Source organism: Drosophila gunungcola, assembly GCF_025200985.1.
Source record: "Drosophila gunungcola strain Sukarami chromosome 3L unlocalized genomic scaffold, Dgunungcola_SK_2 000003F, whole genome shotgun sequence".
Taxonomy (NCBI): domain Eukaryota; kingdom Metazoa; phylum Arthropoda; class Insecta; order Diptera; family Drosophilidae; genus Drosophila; species Drosophila gunungcola.
In genome coordinates this window covers 957,658-976,966 of record NW_026453179.1, presented here as the reverse complement: position 1 = coordinate 976,966, position 19,309 = coordinate 957,658, and the positions used below count along the sequence as shown (strand labels likewise).

The 19,309-nt window shown below is 37.6% G+C and overlaps 1 protein-coding gene across 32 annotated transcripts in view; it reads left to right on the top strand.

Moving 5' to 3' along the window:
* Positions 1-19,309, top strand: part of LOC128258650 (sex determination protein fox-1) — a 120,164-nt gene that overhangs the window by 89,031 nt on the left and 11,824 nt on the right. For 10 of the 32 annotated variants that reach the window (XR_008267981.1, XR_008267982.1, XM_052990390.1 and 7 more), the window contains exons 3-10: positions 4,163-4,639; positions 7,168-7,365; positions 9,744-10,490; positions 10,878-10,931; positions 11,732-11,824; positions 12,978-13,032; positions 13,805-13,846; positions 17,060-17,080. Coding sequence is in view for 26 of the 32 variants with exons in the window: in XM_052990390.1 (XP_052846350.1) it covers positions 4,163-4,639; positions 7,168-7,365; positions 9,744-10,490; positions 10,878-10,931; positions 11,732-11,824; positions 12,978-13,032; positions 13,805-13,846; positions 17,060-17,080 (1,687 nt within the window). In the remaining 6 variants the exon portion in view is untranslated. Of the gene's footprint in view, positions 1-4,162; positions 4,640-7,167; positions 7,366-9,743; positions 10,491-10,877; positions 10,932-11,731; positions 11,825-12,977; positions 13,033-13,804; positions 13,847-17,059; positions 17,081-18,560; positions 18,835-19,309 lie in introns of all 32 variants that reach the window. The other 22 variants (XR_008267984.1, XM_052990391.1, XM_052990377.1 and 19 more) reach the window with 9 other exon arrangements.

Genomic DNA, 19,309 nt, shown 5'->3' with positions numbered 1-19,309 from the left:
GAGCTTCCTCTTACACTTCAACACGCTTTCGCTGTAATTTCCTGTTGGCAAAAACTGTAAACTGTCAGAGGCAGAAAATCTCTTTCGCTCTGGTGTATCTGTGTAGTGTCCTAATTTGCAAAAGGACTGGGTATCTAGTTTAATGTCCTTGGCTGGCTCTGTCGATTGCAATTGCCATGTAAATTGATTTGGCACGTTCTGCATTGCTTTCCGTGGCAAATATGGAGATGTGACCTTCGACCAGGTCGAAAAACTTGACCGGATCAGATCTCTCCAAAATAGGCAGTGACATATTTCCCTGACATCGATATAATACTTTCCAAATGCAAACTGGCCGGCAGACGTGACCTGCATCGACCCACTTGCCAGCTATCCGCCCATTGAGCAATCGCCAAAAATCGGTACAAGTCAAATAAAACCAGAGAGAGAGACCCAACTTTAAATCGAACAATCGGTTGGCGCGTGTTAGGCAAATTTTCAGTTTCAATTGGCATCGTTTTTTTTTTTATCGTGTTAGCAGTTTTTTTTTTTTTTTAATTGGCATTCTCGGCATGAGCCAAGCAACCGAGTTGGCTCGGCATTTTTAACAAGCGTCGCCCCAAATTTGCCATTGCATCGAAGACCAAAATTGGCGCTTCGGTCGCTGAATTGCGTCAGCGATTGAGCAATTGGTCAAATGCCTTCTGACTGTGTCAGGTTCAAACTTGGGAATCGGCATAGGAATACGTTATGGGTAATGGTAATGCTAATTGAAACGGACAGACTTGGCCAAAAGACTTTTGGTTGAAGGAAAGTACGCAGTCAAAGCACACGAAAAAATTTCACTCGCCATTCACGTCACGGTTTATTAATATTCCGTTGATGTAATGCGACTGACAACGCACACATAATTTATATATAATTTGGTTTGACTTCTGACAAGTGTGGCAGCCTTTCGGGTTTGTTTAATTTCTGTCCAAATATTTTGGTTCAATTTAAGATAACATTATTCAACAACAACGAGAATATATGTGAATATTTTGTGTTAATTTGAAAAATTGCGTTTTCTGCATTAAAGACCAAAGTGACTTTGGTTTTTGTATCCAAACATTTTTTTGTGCTTTAAAAGTAAAAAATTAAAATAAATTTTCCGCATGTAATAACAATAATTATTAAATTGCTGGCATTGGATAAAAAAAAAATGTTTTCTTACAAAAAAACCAATAAGAATTTTGCAATTTTCCCTTTTTATCCAAAAACACCGCATTGCAATTCATTTTTTAAAAGATAAAGTTGTTATGCTTGTAATTATATTTCACTCACATCTCCAGTTTGTTTCGTTTTTAAAATGCATTTCCCAGCGTGATTTTTTCAGGCTTCCCCCACAAAATTTGAACGCATTTTTTCGTTCATTATTTATGTTTTTGTAGGTATATTTAAAATTTTTTTTTTGCGGCGCCCATCAATCACCAGCCGTGGAATGTGTGACACACTTAAGCGTAACGCATACGCAGCGTGTGCTGTCAAAACGCAATATATTTAATGAGAATGGAAAATTGCTCTTATATTTTTTCTGCATTGAACTGCCGAAAAATCGCTGGTAGACAGAACGCTTGAAAGCGGCCACTTGAAAGCGCAGCAAGCGAGTTTGTTGCAAAATGGAAACGTAAAGTGTTTTGTTGAAAATTCTCCAAAAACAACAGTAGCGAAATGTAAACAAAAAGCGATGGCAGTTGGCGCTGGCCCCAGTCAATAAAACAGTGCCAGCTGCCGACAATTTTTGTTGCCTGTTTTTTTTTTTCCTGCAGAGTAACTACAAATGCAAATTGCCAGGGCCGCAGTGCCGAACGAAATATTTGCCATGTAAATATGGCCTCGAAAAACAAAAATTTATAAAAGAATATTCTTTGGTCCTGGTTCAGTCCTCTGTTCAAGAGCAATTAAATGAGAAATATTTGCGAATGCAGCGAAGTATTTGCTTCAAGTGCTGTGACCCCGCCTTCGAAATGGTTGACAGAAAATTATGAAACTTATTGGAGAGTTGTTTAAAGGGGACGACTTTTTGAAAGGAAAAACTTCAGCCAGACGCAGAAAGCAATCCAGACACACACACACACACACACACGCAGACTCATTAAGAGAAGAATATGGTGGTTCTCAAGTGCAAGTCAGCACATTCCCTACGTCAGCAGCTGTCGGAAAAGCAGGGGAAAAGTGAAGGGAAAACATTTTCATTGGCACAACGGAATGAATTTTCATACAAATTTTATGTAAATTCAACATGACAAGTTTTTTTTTTGCACGCGCTGTTTAGTTGTACCCTTATATAAATATATGGGGTATGTATGTATGTATGTTTGTATGTATGAGAGTACGCATATATCATAGGTTGGCCAACGTGGCGGATGAGCAACATGAGCACCAATTTGCACTGCGGATTATGTCACAAGATGGGGGAAATGCCAGGGCAGAGATACTTGCACCTCGACGACTTGTCATATGTGGCTTGCATTTAATTAACAAGCTAATTTTTCAGAGCGCAAATCGCTGAGAAGCCAAAACAGAACACACACAAATATTACGACTGCAATATGATGGCCTGTGCCAAACAAAAATATAAATAAAATAAACTAAACAGATACCCATAGAGGCACTGATGTATACGTGTTTGCGGCACGTTGAAATAGCTGCTTTATGGCCTGCTTGCCAAGATAGATGAACTGTGTCCATCGGATGAAATAGTTCAACGTCTAGGCATTTAAAATCGTTTTTGGTATTTTTAAAATGCACTAATTAAACGAGCTAAACCACAACACAAACATATTATTTAAGCTGTTTTCGCAACCAAATGTCATGTCGAACACAAAACGTTTCTTAATTGAAAAACAAAAATATTTTGCAGCATATAGCATTCAAATCATCCAAATACCTACGTTTTTTTGACATTTTCATTAAATTGCAAAATTAATAACCATTTCATGTAAGCATATGGGGCAGAGGCACCTAAATGTTCTTGGCTAAAAACATATTAAAATGCCACTCAACACGATAAGCCCCGTTCTTGCCGTTTTAGCACCCGCAAAAATATACCCACAAAAGTTTCCTTTTGCCTTACCACTTTTGTTGTTGTTGTTGCTCCTATATGTGTATATGAATTTAGCCAAGAAGCAACAATAAGCTGCAAATTTTGCATATTTCATAGCTGCTGACAGAGGTTGGGTTGAAAATCCGGGCGAGACAAGCCAAATAATGGCAAAAATTTATACAAATAAAACTGACAATTTAAAGCGCTTTTTGTTATCCCCCCCCAAAAAAAACCCAACGAAATCCTGGCCCACTTCCAACCTGTCCGTCCGTCTGTGTGTGTCCTTTGTCTAACCAAGAGCTTAATACGGAAAGCTCTGGACCAGCTCCCGATGGGGTTACCCACCACCTGCAAAATAAACTACCTGGATTTAATTTTGCAGTTTTACGGCGCAACCAGACAGACACACACACAAATAGGGAAATGCGTCGGCGTGGAGCAAGAGGGAAATAGGAAGCCCAAGTAGTATGAAAAGTGTCTCCGGGCTAAAACTAATACTCATAATGTTCATTTTAAATGTGCACTCGAAAATATTGTTCATAGTGCGGCACTAAAAAAGGGGTGCTAAATTTTGGAGATATTAAACTTATAATAAACGTAATTTCTCAAATTAAGGTAAAGCTAAAGCCTGATCTTCTTGTTTTCCGGAAAACGAACTTATTTTTGAATTTTACTACTGAAGTTATATATTCTAAGAGTTATAAACTGGATTTCAACAGAAAAAAGCTAAACAATCTTCAACAAAAAATATAATTATAGTCTAGCTGAGTAATATTTTGAATATTAAATATGGACACAATCAAGTAAACTTCATTTAAAATGTGTCAAAATAATTGCAAAATATACCGAATGATATTTTTTAGATCCTTATATAAGTATAAGTGATTTCGAACATCTAAATATTTGTGTGCATTTTTTTTTAAAAGGATCTTAGGTTGAATTTGTTTTTTTTTTTTTTTTTTGAGTGTACAATGGGGAATACTTACACTTTTACGACCATTACTAATCCATAAACCCATCTCTCTCTCTCTCTCTCTCTATGCTTCTTTTCCCCCGTTCTCTCTCTCTTTCTTTCCGTTTTCGTTTCTGGAAATGCAGCACATGGTGCAGGCGGGCGTGGCGCCTTTCCCGGGCGCTCCGGGCGGCTATGCCGCCGCACCGAATCCGGCAGCGGCGGCTGTTGCAGCAGCGGCCGCCGCCCAACAGCAGCAGCAGCAGCAGCAACAACAACAGCAGCAGCAGCAGGCCCAACAACAACAGCAACAACAACAGGTTGCCGGCGGACCACCCACCGCTGCCGAAAGTCTGTCAATGGCGGTGGCAGCGGCCGCGGCCAAACAGGCTGTTGAGCCAGTGGCCCAAATAAAATCGGGCGGATGCGGAGGCGGAGGCGAGACCGCAGGAGCTGTCAACAACAACAACACAGCTGGAGCGGCAGGAACGCCAGGATCCGCCGGAGGATTGACCACAGAATATTCAACTGGCTGTGGGGGCGGTGGTGCAGCGGCGGCCAATTCGGCGGTGGTGGCCACCAGTGTTTCCGACGTACATGTTTCGATGTTCATGCAACAGAAGGTGAGTTTGTTTGCCTGGCTAATTGTTTGACCTTTCCTTTTCCCCACCACATTTCCATTTCCTCCCACTACTCACCCCCCTTTTCAAACACACACCCACCCATTCGCTTGATCTCACTCTGTTTGTGTTTGTGTGTGTGTTTGATATGCATTTGTAGCTGTGTTTGGTTTTTGGCTTTTGGGTTCGCTTCGGTTTGGTTTGGTTTGGTCTGCTTTGGTTTTAGCTCCGCTTTGATTTGGTTACGCACACTCAATATACACAGATGCCAGCACACATACAGAAATTGAAAAGATAGCAACGCTACACTTAAGAAAAAATACATACATACTTTGAACGGACAAATAATTTAAATAATTTTTTTTAATTTTTTAAATATTACTTACTTGAAATACATTAATCAAATAAATGTATCTAGTTATAGTTTGGATTGGTAACGGTGTGTTTTTGTACTATTTATGTTTACTTTAGTTGTCTTGTCTTCAAACAAAAAGTTTTTTTTAGCCATTTAATTAAAATTAAAAAAAAGGAAAAACTTGAATTAAATGTTGTTGGGTTTGAAAAATTAAAGATAAATTTGTAACCGAACATATTTTTAAAGTAATACCTTTTACCATACGTTAAATAAATTGGTTTATTACAATAATAAAAGACGTTTTTCTGGCTGTCAACGTATATTTATAAATGTTTTTATTTCTTTTTTTTTTTAAGCTAATTTTTGCTTTTTGTGTAAGCTAGGGCATAAAAATAGAGGCCATGCTTGTTATCGCTGTTGCACCTGGACTTGTTTAGTCTGGATTTGTTGCTGGTATGAGCGCTTTGCTTTTGCATTTTTAATTGCAGCAGTGAAAAGTGCCAACAGTAAGCAACACTCACGCACTTTGGCATCCACAAACACACACACAAACACATTTACTAACCTGTATTTATTTGCGATGGGCGTTTTATGTAGCATACTTTTTGTAGCTGGTCGCTCTCGTTTCTCATTTGACCCTGGAGCTGAGTTTCTGTATGCTTTGTAGTTTATTGTTTCTACGCTTCTAATTAAAAATTGACTGTAGCACACACAAACGCAAAAAGTTTCAAGCGGTTTTCTAGAATATCCCCAAAGTCGGCTGCATCCCACAAACAAAATAAATAAATTTTTTACCAACTTAGAAGAAATAAAAACAAAAATGTTTTCAGCAGAGAAAGTTAGTAGCTGAGCAATCGGCAAATTTTGATCTATCCAGTTGAATAAATACAAGTTCTTGTTTGGCTATTGACCAAGAAGTATTTGCTTTTGAAAATTGATTCATGCTTTTGAATAATTTAACAGATGAGAGCATCAGGTGTAGTTTTAAAATATTGTCTAACTATGCACTTATGCACTTTGAGTTCGTACCTTGCAGGTGTAATAAATTAGCCAATATTTAACTAATTTTAATAGTTTTTTCTTTTGTTCTTTTTGACTAGTTTCATGTTGCACATTACTCGCAGTTAATTAAGTGGTCTTCTATGCAGACAATGCGCATACGCCACGTGAACAATAAATATCCCACACTTTCAATAGGTGCACTGGTTTTAAAACGGTTATTTGCTTGGGCTGCGGCAAAACGCATCGTAAATGCCATTTAATTTTATGCTTGAACGTGGTTTGAGAATTTAATATGCTTATTTATTCACAGCAGAAGTTTGTTGTTAGTTAAAGTAAATGAGGTGAAAAATCCACAGCATATTTATTTATTGTATCCATGGCTTAAGACACTTGAATGTGCAAAATTCGGGTCTTCACACATGTATTTGTTTTCACTTGGTTACACTTTCAATTACTCTGAAAATTTTATTCACCAATATATTTGTCGATATTAATTGGCCAAAAAAAACAACAACTGAAATGGCTGTCAGAACTTAGCAAATAAATCATAAATGGAGCAGAAAAAGGAAACTGTAAAGTATATAAAGTATATATCAATAAAAATCAAAAGTGTTTTTCTGTAAGTTATTTAATGGCTTTATATAAATATATTTGGACTATTTGGCAAAAGAAGAAAGAGACAAAAATAAAACCCTTTTTAATAGAATTGTATATATATTTATTTATAAAACTTTCAATGGCTTAAAAAAATATTATTTTTTATATCTTAATTGATTAGATAGAAAAATAGATTAAATAGAAAATTTAACTGGTTTAGGAATGGATGATCGTAGGCAAGCATTAAGTTTGTTACCCACTCTGCATATTATCATGATTAAATATTCTTATATATATAACTCTATGTGGTTATTGTAACATTTATATATTCAAGGCATGTTCCAAGCAATTAAGCAGCTCTAAAATGGTGGAGAGTAAAAAATTAAGCTACCCATTTAAGATATTTGTTGGTGTTGGTCGCCTGCCTGTCTGCATATCTGGTTTTTTAGCCTACATCCACACTCTATCTCTGAATCCAAGTCCTTCACAAACACACACACACACACACACTGATAAGCGCAGGCTGCAACAGCAACTAAAACGCAAATCCTTGTTGTTATCTGAAAATTTATCACAGACAAATCTGTCAACACAAACACAGACACAGTACGAGTACGAGTACGAGTACAATGGAACCAGCCTCGCAGAACCAAGAGTCCCAGGTCCCATTCCGCTTCCACTGACAAATGGACATGCCATGGACCAAGTGCAGCAGCCACCAGAACACCAGCAGCATCTGCAATCATCGCTGCCCCCACAAAATGTGCTCAGCGTAGTGAGTCAGCCACCAACAAAAAATTATAATAAAATAAACAGAGGAGAAAAAAATATATATATGCATATAGAAAAAGAAAACAAATATAGAGAAGAACCGGGCGGACAATTGAAATTTACGTGCCAGATTCTTGGTCTTACCATGTTTTCTTTTCCCATTTCGTTCTCCTATTTGCTTACCATGCTCATCTTCATTAGGCGACCAACCGACTGGCCAGGGTAAAGCTGCTTTTTTGCCTCAACTTGAACTCTTTTGTAACTACATTTTTGTATGCATTGCCATCATCAGGCAAACTTTGTTCTTTATGCCTTGCAAGAGCAGATGCTGGCCAAGTATTTTTATAATTAATTGAGTGAAGGGAATTAAATTCCAGCTGTGGGGGTATTATTGTAACCACAAAACGTGCTTATAGGATTTACTTTTTATTACAAAATAATTTGGTGCTTCTCTGACTGAAATTATTCTTTATTTAAGGTTATTTTCGTCTTTCTAGCACTTTTTGGTTATTTTTATTTATTTTAAATTCAAGGCAATTAATTAAGATTATGATTAATTAAGATACAGCTTTGAAAGCAATCTGATTCGATCTTAAGTTCGCAAGTAAGGTCACAGAAAGTATTCAAAGTTCAAGAAATTTACCCCAGTAAAATATTTAAATCGAAACAATTTAGTGCAAATTTCTTGCCTTTTGCCGGGGCGAAAAGTTTTCAAATTTATGCAGAAATTCTTTTAATGCCGAATCAAAACAGTGCCAGTGGCGACCTTTTTTCAGCCATGTCGCGTGCCGCACAAAAGCATTTCGATAAACTAAAAAGCGTTAAATGTCATTTACGTGTAACCCGATACCCAAAACAATAAACCCTCCACCTCCGCCTGTTGGCCATTTATGGGGCCAAATTTTTTCACGCCATTTCACTTTGGGCCCGAAATGTTCGGTAAACATGCAAACCGAGAACCGAACCAAAAAAAAAAAAAAAAACAAGAGAAAAAATTCAAAGCGAGGAAAAATGTGTATTGTCAGGGCGGACCAAAAATTTGTTTAGATTTATGTGTCAACAATGCGCAGCAAATTAAGTTAAGCGTTATTTCTATTGCCTACATTATGGGGCGAACGCAATCTTTCATTCTGTAACATTTTTTTTTTTTTTGCCTACGGCTCATTCTGGTTTTTATTGCATTGTCATCGAATTTTGTCGGGTCCTACGTAAATCGAGAATTTTTCATATTATTCCAAAGCGGGCGAGAAGCGGCAGTCGGGGGTGTTGGTTGAAATAACAAACAATACCCTTCGATGGCAGTGCATTTTCAGTTTTAATAATGCAGAAATACAAAATGCAAACATTTCCGCGGGCTCGTTGGGGGATTTCTGCTCTGCGCTGTGGTGGATTGGGTATATTGCAACAGTTTGCGCGACAGTTTTATTGCATAAGTCAACACAAGTTTGTGCCACAAAATATGTACGTACGTGTATGGGGCTTCCAGCTCCTGTTCTCCTGTCTGCCTGTCTGTCCCAATTGTCTGTGTGTGTGGAAGCTGTTTTTTTTTTATTGGGTCAAACCCATACACACATATGCGTGTGGCCTGCTTTTCCACCCTCTCCCGGGATGTAAACCACTTGAAAATTGTATTTTCATTTCAATTGTTTATTTATTGCGGCACTTGTTCGCATTCGATTTGCCAGGCAGCGCTAAAAATTCAACTGCAAAAAATACCAATTGCAAACAGCAACGGCAAACAGCTTCTAGGAGTGCTTTCGAAAGTTTTACAAAAATCACATTTCCACTAAATGAGATTGGAAAATTTTATTCTCACTTTTCGAGGAATTTTGCTTATGCAAGTTTGTTCTTTTCGATTGCAAATGTATTGTGGAGGATAAGTAAACAAAATAAGCTACGAAGTTTTGAATTAAAATCTAAAGCCAAAATAGAAAAAGTTATTTGCACATGTTATTTTATTAAATGATTTAAAAAATTTTTTTTAAAACATTTAAGTTTCCTTATTCTTTAAGAGGACTTAATCAAAGTTTATCAAGTTTTGGAATAAAAATTAGTATAGTTAATAAAGCTAAAACTACAATACAAATTATCTTTTATCCAAGTATGTACAACGTTTTTTGGGAAACTATAAGTAAAAGGTTATTTATATTTGTTAGCCTTTGTTTTATAAATATTCATCGAGGGAAAATAGGTATTTAAATAAAAGTACTCCTAAAGATTTTTGGAATTTTTGTTTAATTTAATACAATAAATTATTAAATATGCTTCTACTTTAAATAGGACACTTTTTAAAATCTATTTATATTTTCTTTAATATAGAATTTATATTTTATAAACTTCGTACTAATTTTTGCATTTTCTTTTTTTGTTTTTCTTTTGCAGTCCACAGTATTGATCGCCAATGAGGCAGCAGAATCACAACAGAGCTCCGCCATGCCCAATTCTGGAGGTGGCAGTACTGGTGGTGGTGGAGGCGGCGGCGGTGGAGGCGGTGGCACGCCCAGTTCACCGCTCAGCAACTCCCCGTCCAGCGTAACAGCATCGCAGGCAGGCGGATGCGGACTGACCCTCAACGGCAGTGCCAACGAAGGTAGCATGTCCGGGGACACTTCGCCGGTGGCCAGCGGCGAACCGCTCCTGCAGACGCCGCCCGCCCTCCAACAACAACAGCAGCAGCAGCAGCAGCAACAACAACAGCAGCAACAACAACAACAGCAGCAACTGCAACAACCGCTCCTGTGCAGCAGTCCCACATCGATGCAATCGGCGGGCACTTCAGTGACGGGCAGCTCGATAGCATCCGGCACATTGGCGGCAACCAGCAGCAGTGGCGTTGGACTTTTGCCCACCACCGGATTGGATAGCATTGCCAATGGTGGAGCAGGCTGTGCCGTGGTCCCGGCCAGCACCTCGCAGGTGATCGCCCACCTGAATGCAGCAGCCGCAGCGGCCAGCGGCATCATGTCGCCCACGGCCAATGTGGCCACTAGTCTCAGCAGCGCTCTAGTCCCGGCCCAGTCGGTGCCGTCGGTGGTCGCCTCCCTCGATGCCAAGAGCCAGCCAAAGCGGCTGCACGTCTCCAACATACCGTTCCGCTTCCGGGATCCCGATCTAAGGGCCATGTTTGGGGTGAGTACAAAAATGAGATTTAAAATGAATTAATTCAGCAGCCCTTCTATTTCCGTTTGTTAAAATATTTAATAAGTCTTCCGCTAAGAAAACAATCATATAAGAAATGAATTCAATTTATTAAATTTTAACAAGCTTCGATGTTACTTAAAATTGTATAATTGCAGAATTTGTCTTCACAAAATGTAGTCAAAAATGATATTTTCAACTATGGCTCTTTATAAAATTTTACGAATCAATAAAGCAAACAGAACTTTTTAGTACCAATAATAATAGTATAGTTAGATTTCCCAAGTGAAATACTCTTTTATAAATTTACTATTTCTAAAGTTAAGCCCTTCAAACCTTTCAAAAAATTAATATTTATTATTATTCTATGTCCCCCAGCAATTTGGCACCATTCTGGATGTCGAAATCATCTTCAACGAACGCGGCAGCAAGGTAAGTTTCGCCAAACTTTCAATTCTTGTAGGGCTTACCACCGTCTCCCTCTGCAAATATACCACCTGCCTGCTCGCTCTCTCGCGCCCTCTCTGTTCCGCTAGTGTCGCTGTCTCGCTCTGCCGCCAATTGTGCAGGACATTTTGCATCTAATTGTCGCACAATTCATTTAAATTATGCACTTCAAGTATTCCCAGATGAGATGTCTTTGTCCGTCGCCAGGGCAACCTTGTTGAGCTGTCCTTTTTACGGCATTATTATGGACGGTCTGGAGCCTGGTGAAAATAATTGCATAGTTACCATAGCACCAGGAATTGTGCATAATTCAGGACCGAAGCCCCAACACCTTGAGATGCTTGAAAATTTTTGTTTTATTTTTTTTTTTTTTATGGGACAGCGAGGGTTTGAGTTTAGTGGGCAGGTAAAAGGGAGGAGGCGGAGCAAGGAGTAGTGCAAAGTAGGGCACGTGCATGTCGCAGTCGCCACCCAAAACCCAAAAAACATGAAACCCAAAATCCCAACCCAAAAACCCCACTTAAAACAAACCCAGGAGTAAAAAAGGAGATGTGCCAATGGCCCCTGTCCGAACGCATGTCCTTGGCCGCCTTGTTGATGTATTTGTAGCTTTAGCTTTATCTATTTTAATATATATACAATAATAATAAAAAATATACGACTTCAACGAAACCCGAAGAAGATGACTTTGTTGTACCAAATCGTTATTTTTTAGTTATTTTTGAAAATCGTAATCTATATACTCTATATGTTTCTTTAATTGCATGTTTGATTGCGAATGGCAGGGATTCGGTTTTGTAACATTCGCTAACAGCAACGATGCAGAACGAGCACGCGAACGTCTACACGGCACCGTGGTTGAGGGACGCAAAATCGAGGTGGGTGCATGCCATGTCATATACAACTTACCAACCAACACACACCAAACACACACACACACACACCCAACTAATTTCACACACAAACTATTTTAAACTATATGCAATCGTCTCACAGGAGTAGCGAAAAGAAATTGCTTTTCAACTTTTAATCCTTGCGTGTCAGAATGATATGGCTTTAAAAATACTCCATACCCCTTTTTTTGTTTTCATTTAATCCAAGGACTAGCGTACAGTGATTGATTCTTATTTGCCTTTCATTAAAAATTAATTACACATTCTTCCTTTCGCCTTCCTTTCTGATTAATGCTCACTGTCGGCCAAGCCGCAAATAATTGGCATTTAAAATATGCTGAAAATGCGCAAAGTACGGAAAAGTTCGCCCGTCCGATGGTTGGTTAAACAAATTAACTGAGCCGCATAAAAGGCTGAAATGCAATGTTATTTCCCTGCCAAATGGCAACGGAAATCGCGCGAGTCTAATTAAGTCCTGTGTCCACAAATGGCCGCTATATATATATATATATATATACATATATATATGCATGGCTTAACCGGAAACGGAAACGAGTGTCCGCCGGCTCGCTGAAAGCCTTCAAAATTAATTTTCTACATTTTTTTTTAATCGAAACAATTGCAATTTAAATAAAGTTCAGCTTTTGATATGATAACTTTCCAATGATAACGGGCTGAAAATTTAGTCTTTTTTTTTGTGAAAGCTTTAACGATGTTTGTATTTTTTTAATTTAAGTTCATATTTTGGGACAGCTACCTTCAAAATATATTTGTTTTCGTTTTTTTATTAAAAAAAAAACCCTGAAAAAAGTTTTTTTTTAATACAAAAATTTTCTTGTATGATAAAAATAATACAAACAATGCTGTTGCAAATAGTTAAGACACCCTTTCAACATACACACTTCCACAAACACTTTAAACACTATTTGCAAAGATTTTCGTAAATTGTTAACTAACACATAATTTATTTCTACATTCTCTATACATGCGATCTTTATAAATATATATACTCTGCTCATATGTGTGTATATGATATAAAAAAAACTTTAAAAAACTCATCACCAAACCAACAACAACAACTACAACAACCACGCTCGCTGATCTATCAAAAATAAAATAAAAATAACCAATTGTGAAGGTGAATAACGCCACTGCACGTGTACAAACCAAAAAAGTGACAACAGTACCCAACGGTAAGTGACCCTAACACACACTACACCCACATATAATCTCACACACATACCCACATACATGACAGCTAAGTTTAAGCCACATAATGAAACAAGTTCAAATGCTCGGCTAAGAAATGCAATTACGATGAAATGCAACAGCAGCAGCAGAAGCTACGAAAATAGCAATAAAAGTCTGCCCAATTTAAGTGTGCATTGTTTTTGCTGCTATTGTTTAGTTTCTTAACATTCCTCAAGTTTTCGTTTTTGGTTCTTTGTTGTTGTTTTGTTTGTTTGTTTTTAGAACTTTTCACATCAACTTCTTTCGTGGCCAAAAACTGAAACTAACTGAAACTGAGAAATTGAGTTGCCAGCGAATGTGTGTTTCCTAATGAAAATGTTACAAATTTTTTAAGTTCTGCCTTTTTCGTTGGCAGCACACGCTAGAACATGTTACCCGGCTTGAAGCAATAAAAAAAAAAAAAACAAAAAAGTTGTTAACTCAAAATGCCCACTAACTCGCGGGAAGCGATTTTCAATATACCAGCCCACCTTGCCTTTTGTATATTTTTGTAATTTAATTTCTTGGGGTTTTGTGGCTGCCTAACTAAACGCATATTCATGACACACCCAAATAATACTTAAAATACATCAAGTTAATGCGTATTTGTGGTTTCGATTAAGTTATGTTTAATGCGTGTGCCTTTGACTATGATATTGATGATGATGATGATTATGATTGACCAGCGTTATTTATATGATTTTCATTTTGTTTTCTCTCAAACACCCCACACAGTTGTACTGACCAAAGATGGTGGTATGCCGGCCCCAGCTCTAGGTGAGCCAAATCCACAAAAAAAAAAAGCTCCAAAATCCTTCACTCAATAAAACAAAAACCAAAATGAAATAATAAACGTATTTCGTAATCTTTTAGTTTTTGTAAATTGTGTGCCTGCCAGAAAAAAGTAAACCAAATTATGACACGAATGCTCGCTGCTTGCAGCTTCCGATCCCATCCGCCCTGCTAAATGTTCGTTGGATTTTATTGAGAGATCCTCAGAGATGCCTTAGCATGTTGCACGTTAACTGTTGCTAACTGTGTATTGTACTCGCCCTCCCCTTATTGGCTGAATGAAATCAAAATTGAAACCTTTGCTTTAAACGATATACTCCAGAAGTTAAATAAGCTTAAATCTTAAATAAAGATTAATTCTGTTCCCAGCATGTTAAAAAGCTCAAGAAATAAATTATGGGGTAATTTTGAATAATTTTTTTTGGTTTCTAAAACTTTTCTTAAAATTATACCGACTTATACTGTGGCGTTTACTATAAAGAGATCTAAATTCAATTACCCTAAATACTTGCAATGTTTTGGATTACATAAGATTTCTAGAGCACCTTTAGTAAAATGGGTTTTTAAATTAATAGAATATAGAAGTCTAGACTATTTTAACTAAGGTGACAATACAATAATGTTTAATCCATTGATGTATTTATTGTTGTCGATAATGCATTTTCCTTGGTGTCAATAACGGTCTTCTTTTCCTACTCAGTTTAATACCTTTCCTTTCTCAAAACATTTCTAAAACTTAACTTCTTTTAAGTACCTTGATTCATATTTATTCTGTATGATTGCTAAGCTATTTTCCTCCTCTTATCTGACTTGATCTTGTTGCAAATACAAGAATCAAAAATGTCCATTTTTCAGTTCATTCAGCTAGAAATTCTTAGTTATTTCTTGTAGCGCAGTTCCATTTGAGGTTGTTTTTCTCCTTTGAAGAAAGAACTATAAAAGTAATGTGAGAAGAGCAAAAGAAGTTGAAACCGAGAAAAGTTTTTCCATGCAATGTATAATAAATAATACTGCTGATTAAATCGTCTTCTCTCTCTGTTTGGCATTAAAAAGTATTCACAGCACAAAATCTATACTTTGGGTACGCTCAATACGATAAGCCGCTTACAAACCGAGCAAAGCAAACCAAACCAAACCAAACCCAACCGAACCGAACCCAAGGCATGAGATTGAAAAGGATAGGTTGGGAAACAGAGGAGCCTTTTGGTAAAGCGGCTCAGGACGTTGGCAGCTTTGCTGCAGCTCCAACTCCCAACTCCCAACTCCATCTCCGTCTGCAGCTGCAGCTACTGCTCCTGTTCCCTGGTGGTCGGTTATCCTTCTGCTGATGCAAAATGCTTTTGTATTGCCAACAAAACTAAGACTCGGACACAAAAAGGACAATATGACCGAGAGCAGAAGAGCATGTTTGCCGTTTTTCCCGGCAGCTTCCCTGCAGCCTTTGGAACGGCGCACGTGCACCTAATGCGCTTCATTTGCGTTGCACTAAATGCTGTTGGAGCCAAGAAGTTTACCGGCTGTCACAGTCCATCTCAGTATGTTGTACACTACAAAAAAGACACAATTTGCTGTACAAAAGGGAGTCAATAGAACCTACACTTTGTTAAAAAACCAAAATAAATTTAGTGATAGAAAAAGACGTACCTATATAACTTTGTTTTTTTTAAGGAAAATACTTTAGAAATACAATCATTTGTTCAAAAATCAGATATAAAAGGCATCTATATTACAAACATTTTGCCTAAGTGCAGACAGAAGAAAGCATCGAAAGGTCATCGCAGAGCTCTAGTTTCTCCAGGTCCTTGCAGTCACTTTATCACGTTTCGAACTGGCATCTTTTGCATGGCAAATCGCCTGCTGCATTATTACCCAACCGGAGGAAGCCTCACGTCGTTGTCCTGCTCGTTAGGCGGCAGTCAAGGCTTCAGAGAAGTCACTCAGTCAGCCAGTCAGTCAGTCAGTCAGTCAAGCGGCAGTCGGGATAATTGCAAATAAACCACAAAGTTGCAAACATGTGGTGGCCTTACCCCTGATGGCAAAACAAGTCGCTCAAACACACACACAGACACCACAGACATAAATATAGCAAAAATGTAAAGTTTTCTGGTTATCCTGAAGGCGGCGGAGGGGCACAAGAACGTTTTATCCAAGCCCTCTGTTTTGTTATGTCTTATGCAAATGTGCACCCCACACGCTTACTTTGTGCATTTGGAAGAAAATTTACTCCGTATAGGTTGATTTTCCCGCACAATTTCCCCCTCTGAAATCTTCTTTCTCATCTTCCTGCCATTTTAACTTTCTTGGTGTGTGTGTGTTTTTTTTTTTCTTTCGTTTTGCGTTGATCCTTTGACATGTTAAACTTAATGCGCCCTGCCCCCTTGCTCTGTTCCCTTTTTTTAACGCTAGTGTCTTTCTGTCTGCCTGACATGTCTCTTACTGCATTTTTCGATGGTATTTCTGGGTATTTATTTTGCCATTTTCCAAGGCAATTGAAGACTCCTGTGAATTTCCATAGCACAAAGAGACAGAAGCTCATTGTGTAACCATTTGATCGCTGGAAGGAAGCAATCATTGCTTGCTTATTTGTCGTTTTGTTAAGCATTTCTTTTGCATTTGCAATGAATGCAAAGTTCAATTGTACAGAGACAAAAAAAATTGTCTGTAAACAAAATTAGTGAAATTAGTTGTACATTTCTCTTTTCTATTAATATTAGTATTAATGAGAAATACGGAATGTTTCAACTACCCTTTTCTTTTAAACTCAAGCTATTTTCCATTCAACGAAATACCATTTGCCCTTACACTTTTCTCTATTTGGAAACCAATTTTTGACTTCACATATGTATGCAAATACGCCATACAAAATGAGAGAAAACACAAGGATGCTGCATGCACCAGCAAACAATGAAAACACAATGCCACAAATCAATTAGAGCTCTACAGTATTTAAGCAATAACCATAAGCACTAACAAACGAAATCAATCTAGTATCTGTTATAGATCTGCCTGTTTTTAATGTGCCTAAGACATGTATCCACCAATATTTATTGTAGGCAACCCAAAAAAAAAAAAACGCAATCAAAAACTCTATTTAAATGAGAAACTAATGAAAATATTTTCTTTTACCTTTTCCATGCCAACGATAAACAAAAAAACAAATATATTTGCAAAAACATATAAATCCTTTAACGGACACAGTCTGTGTACAATGGCCCGAAGGTAAGCGTTTTGTCCATATTTTTTTCTTAAATGTTTTATTGCTATTATTACGTATTTATTGCCTGCCGTACTTTTGTTGTAAATTCTCAAATAATAATACACACAATTTAACACCACGCCCATACAGAGAAGCAATAAGTTATCATAAATGTACAATAATTGACCAGTTTTCGTTTCTGTAAACATTCATATAAAACTACATGTATTTATAAGAGTTTTATCAACGAATTTTTTAGCTCTTAAGCCGAAAAACCAAAAGCAAAAACAAATATTTAGGCAGGGCGCAAATATTAATATTAATTTATGGCCATCGCAATATAAACCCATGTGTAGGTCATCGCCGGGAGGATAACAATGTCCAGAGTTCACCAAAATGAAACCATTATAGCGATTGCATTTGTTCGTTATTCTCAGTTTAATTTTTTTTGCAATCTGCAAATATGTTTGGACAAAGTATATATATTTTTACGAACATTTTCTTTCCTTTAATAGAGATATATAATATGATTTAATTTTTGGTAGGTCCCGACGGAAATTGCGTTAATCTATATAAACTATGCATACAATTTATATATGAATATATTGCTGCAACTTATTTGATACCCGTTTGTAAAACAATTTTTTTTTTGTTGTTTTATCATTTATTCTTTTTTGTCTGCATATAACCAAAGTTCAATCAAAGTGAAAAAATACCAAGCAAGCCAAAATTACCAAAACAAACGAAATTGAATTTGAAATCATAATAAAAAGCCACATTAACACCCGCTCGAAAATCCCGTTTTTAAAGCCGGCCCGTCCGCCACTTTCTTTCTAGTCCTGATTTTATATTAATAATCAATAATGACGAATAATGCTGATGGCAATGACTGAGATCATTATACTGATGGTTATGAGTTTAGCATATTGCGGCTGTGTTGTCTTATGCATACTACCTACTATATATACTTTATATATCAATTTATATGCCAACTATTTTATCTACATATCCTTTTCTTAACCAGTTCCGTTGTATGTGCGTTTCCATTATGATTATGACTTTTGACTTTGATTATTGTGTATTTCTTTGTTGTCCTGATTTACATTATCGTTATTACACGTTTTACGTTTGGTCTGGTATTCCTTTGGTCTGAACATGTCTGAAATGCTCCTTAGCGTAAACTATTTATACTCGTACTCGTACTCGTAAACTGTAACTGGTAACTCTCGTCGCGCGCCAAGATCCAACCAAAAGTCTAACTTAGCACTAGTACTAAGCCAAAAAGCAACAACAACAACAGCAACCTCATCATGCATCCCTCGAATATGTATATATACTATATTAAAACAAAAAAAAAAAAAACAAAAAAACAGAAATCCCCCACGCACACACCAATAACACTTGCATTCTAAGTTCATTTTAATGGTGACCAGCAAAGCAAAAACATATTGAAAAAAGGAAAAAAAAACCCAACTTATTTCAAACCTGTATGCCAAATCCAAGGTTATCGCCTGCCGGTTGCCGCTTGGCCGTTCCTGGGCGCCCCCGTTGGCGCCGGAGCCCCCACCCTCACCCACCTTCAGCTGCCCGTCTCCATGCAGATGGCGCAAGCGCCGTCAGCGGTCGCGACCGGTCCGGCGGCATCGCCCGCATCCGCAGCAGCCGCCGCCGCCCATGCAGCGGCTGCAGCGGCGGCCACGCCCATAATGCTCGCGCCACGCCCACCGCACACCGCTGTCCAAGCAGCAGCGCCCACAGCAGCAGCGCCACGGCGGAGGTACGACGATCAAAAGTGTACCAAAAAGGATTCTCGATACGGGATCCTTGGTGAAAAAGTGCGCCTAAAAGCAGAATTCAAAAAGCATAAGACTAAAATGGATTACTACGTTTATAGGCGACCAATTTGCACAACATCAATGTTTATAAATAACGCTTAAAACAATTCTGAACATAGAAGCCATTCAAAAGCTCAAGTGAATTGTATAACTTTACAAACTTGTTTCTTAAAGTTTCGGAAAATACAGATCCTTAAAATAAAATTTTTAAAACTTTTAAACACAATCTTTTTTTTTAGCTCTGATGCTCAAGAATCGGTCAATACAAACTCTAATTCTAATTACATCACTTCTAAAAAATTGTTTTCAAAACTATTTCTACAAATTTTACGAAATACATTACAATTGTTTCGTTCATTTTTTAAGCCTATTAATAATTTAAATCGCAATCCCAATTTGTGCTGAAAATGAAAAGCC